Here is a 3,123-nt window from a genome sequence, read left to right as displayed (position 1 = left end):
TACGCGACAAATTCCGCTCTGCTACTTTGTTGTATATATGTATATGATATTATATGGATATGTTCTAGGTTTAAGATATATAGGGGGAATGCAATGGACATGAACTCTTATGATGCTGGCTCAACAATGTTACAGTAGCCAAGCCTGAAGTTGTCAGGGAATGCTGGGAGTTGTAGTTTGAAACCAGATTGGGAGGCATCTATTGCCTTTTCTATTGGAATAAGGGTGTGGGTTAGGATTGAGGTCCTTGTTATGGTTAGGATATGTGTTATGGTAAGGGTAAGGGTCAGGATATGTTAGGGTAAGGATTAGAGGCAGGATAAATTAGGGTTGGTGCCAGGATAAATTAGGGTAATTGTCAGGATATGTTAGGGTAAGGATTAGAGTCAGGATAAGTTAGGGTTGGGGTCAGGATAAGTTAGGGTAATTGTCAGGATATGTTAGGGTAAGGATTAGAGTCAGGATAAATTAGGGTTAGTGGCAGGATAAATTAGGGTAATTGTCAGGATATGTTAGGGTAAGGATTAGAGTCAGGATAAGTTAGGGTTGGGGGTCAGGATAAGTTAAGGTAAGGGTCAGGATATGTTAGGGTAAGGTTTAGGGTTAGAATATGTTAAAGTAAGGGTCAGGATATGCTAGGATATGTTTGGGTAAGGGTCAGGCTATGTTAGGGTTAGTATATTTTAGGGTAAGGGGTAGGATATATTAGGGTAAGGGTTAGGATATGTTAGGGTAAGATTTAGGGTTAGAATATGTGAAAGTAAGGGTCAGGATATGTTAGGGTTAGTATATGATAGGGTAAGGTTTAGAGTGACGGTCAGGATATGTAAGGTTTAGGGTTAGGTTTAGAGTTGGGATATGTTAGAGTAAAGGTTAGAATGTGTTAGGGTAAGGTTTAGAGTCAGGATACAATAGAGTAAGGGTCAGGATAAGTAAGGGTCAGGATATGTTAGGGTAAGGTTTAGAGTTTAGAGTGAGGGTCAGGATATGTCAGGGTAAGGGTTAGGTTTAGAGTTAGGATATGTTAGGGTAAGATTTAGGGTTAGAATATGTGAAAGTAAGGGTCAGGATATGATAGGGTAAGGTTTAGAGTTAAGGTCAGGATATGTCAGGTTTAGGGTTAGGTTTAGAGTTGGGATATGTTAGGATAAGGATTGACATTTTGCTTATTGCAAGAAAAAAAAAAGATCAAAAATTACAATTAAATAAGAAAGTAAATTTATTCATTGAGAAATATATAACATGAAAAATAGAACTATTGCTGTCAATATACAACGCTGCCCCCTATAGGACACATGGCCTGATATGAACAATTCACATAATTTAACTGTAAACTCACATTGCATTACAGGGACCTGACAACAAAGTCAATAGAAAAATAGATACTTTTTGTCCTAGAAAACATGCAGTCCTATGTAAACATCACCAGGCGCTGGAGATTTATAAACTCACATCCTAATGGGATTCCTGCAAACATCAAGTAAATTCCATAAATAGGATCAGATCCTATAGATTCAAGGGCTGAAATGAAGAAGTCCAAGTATTGGTACGGAGGACCCTTAGAGCCCAGCCTTAAGGGTTCTTATGAATGACGACCTTGGAGTGGAGGACACCTATCTAAAGGTCCTGACAAAATTCATATTGATCAGTAAATGGCTGTCCTGGACCCTGAGCCCTGAATTAGGGTCCTTTGCATTGAAGAATTCTAAGGGTTCCTACCAAGTTCATATTGATGCAAAGAGTGGTTGTCCTGGATTTTCGAGCCCTTATGAAGAATATTTGGGATCTGTGCATTGTGGCCTTGAAGTGGAGGACCCTGAAAGTTCCTTACAAAGTCCACATTGGTGCAATAAATGGTTGTCCTGGATTTCAGGACCCTTGTAGTCCTTATGAAGAATTAGTTGGTTCCACGCATGGCAGCCTTGAAGTAGAGGACCCAAAACTTATCCTTACAAAGTCCATAATGGTGCAATGATCGGCTGACATGGAGTTCGGGACCCTTGGATCCATGAATGGTGGTCTTGGAGTGGAGGACCCAACTCAAGAGTCCTTACAAGTTCATAAAGGGGTAGAGGACCCAACTCAAGAGTCCTTACAGGTTCATAGAGAAGTGGAGGACCCAAATGAAGAGAAAAGAGTGGAGGACCCAACTCAAGAGTCCTTGCAAGTTCGTAAAGGGGTAGAGGACCCAACTCAAGAGTCCTTACAAGTTCATAAAGGGGTAGAGGACCCAACTCAAGAGTCCTTGCAAGTTCGTAAAGGGGTAGAGGACCCAACTCAAGAGTCCTTACAAGTTCATAAAGGGGTAGAGGACCCAACTCAAGAGTCCTTGCAAGTTCGTAAAGGGGTAGAGGACCCAACTCAAGAGTCCTTACAGGTTCATAGAGAAGTGGAGGACCCAAATGAAGAGAAAAGAGTGAAGGACCCAACTCAAGAGTCCTTACAAGTTCATAAAGGGGTAGAGGACCCAACTCAAGAGTCCTTACAGGTTCATAGAGCAGTGGAGGACCCAAATGAAGAGTCCTTTCAAGTTCATAAAGGAGTGGAGGACCCTTGAAGAAGTTAGTTACATGTATGCCAACTCCTACAATGTTATGGCTGAAGAAATCGATAGAAGCCCTTGTACCCTTGACTCATGGATCATTGTGAAGAAGTAGTTGGTACCATGGAGGGCATCCCTGAGGTGGAGGCATCTGGTGGTCCCTCACAGGGTAGAATCAGAGTCGCTTGAGTCCTGACTGGTCTTGTAGCCTCTTAGTTTGTCCTTATTGAGCCGATTGTGGTTGGAGCTCCTCCGGAGACTCTCCAGGGACTGCAGGAAGGACCTCCTGGCTTTCTCCTCCTCGGTCGGGGATACCCCTTCCTCCTCCACCTCCTGGATCTCCTCGAAGGAGAGAATCTGGGACCTCAGCCGGCTTTCCCTACGTTTCCTCAGAGCCCCCGTGGTTTTAGAGGGGAGAGGAAATTCCTCCTCCAGGTAGGTGCTGTACTGCATGGCCTCCTCGTAGGTGTAGAGATGGTCCTCGGACTGAGGGATGGACATGTTGTGCGATGCTCTGCGGCGGAGGCTTAGATGCTTCTGCAGCTGTAGATCTATCCAAGTTCTCCGAGGCTTCTGACTCC

The 3,123-nt window shown here is 43.5% G+C and overlaps 1 protein-coding gene across 1 annotated transcript; it reads right to left on the bottom strand.

Moving 5' to 3' along the window:
• Window positions 1-2,423: 2,423 nt before the first annotated feature.
• On the bottom strand, window positions 2,424-3,123 carry LOC130277793 (uncharacterized protein C11orf96 homolog). The gene has a single exon (XM_056528551.1). It carries the CDS (start codon window positions 3,041-3,043, stop codon window positions 2,705-2,707), a length of 339 nt encoding a protein of 112 aa, XP_056384526.1. The 5' UTR covers window positions 3,044-3,123; the 3' UTR covers window positions 2,424-2,704.

This window comes from Hyla sarda, chromosome 6 (genome assembly GCF_029499605.1).
Source record: "Hyla sarda isolate aHylSar1 chromosome 6, aHylSar1.hap1, whole genome shotgun sequence".
In the NCBI taxonomy this organism is placed as follows: Eukaryota; Metazoa; Chordata; class Amphibia; order Anura; family Hylidae; genus Hyla; species Hyla sarda.
This window is presented reverse-complemented; position numbering and strand designations above follow the sequence as displayed.

Coding starts and splice junctions, on each gene's coding strand:
- LOC130277793 (XM_056528551.1), bottom strand. CDS start 3,043: ATGTCCATCCCTCAGTCCGAGGACCATCTCTACACCTACGAGGAGGCC.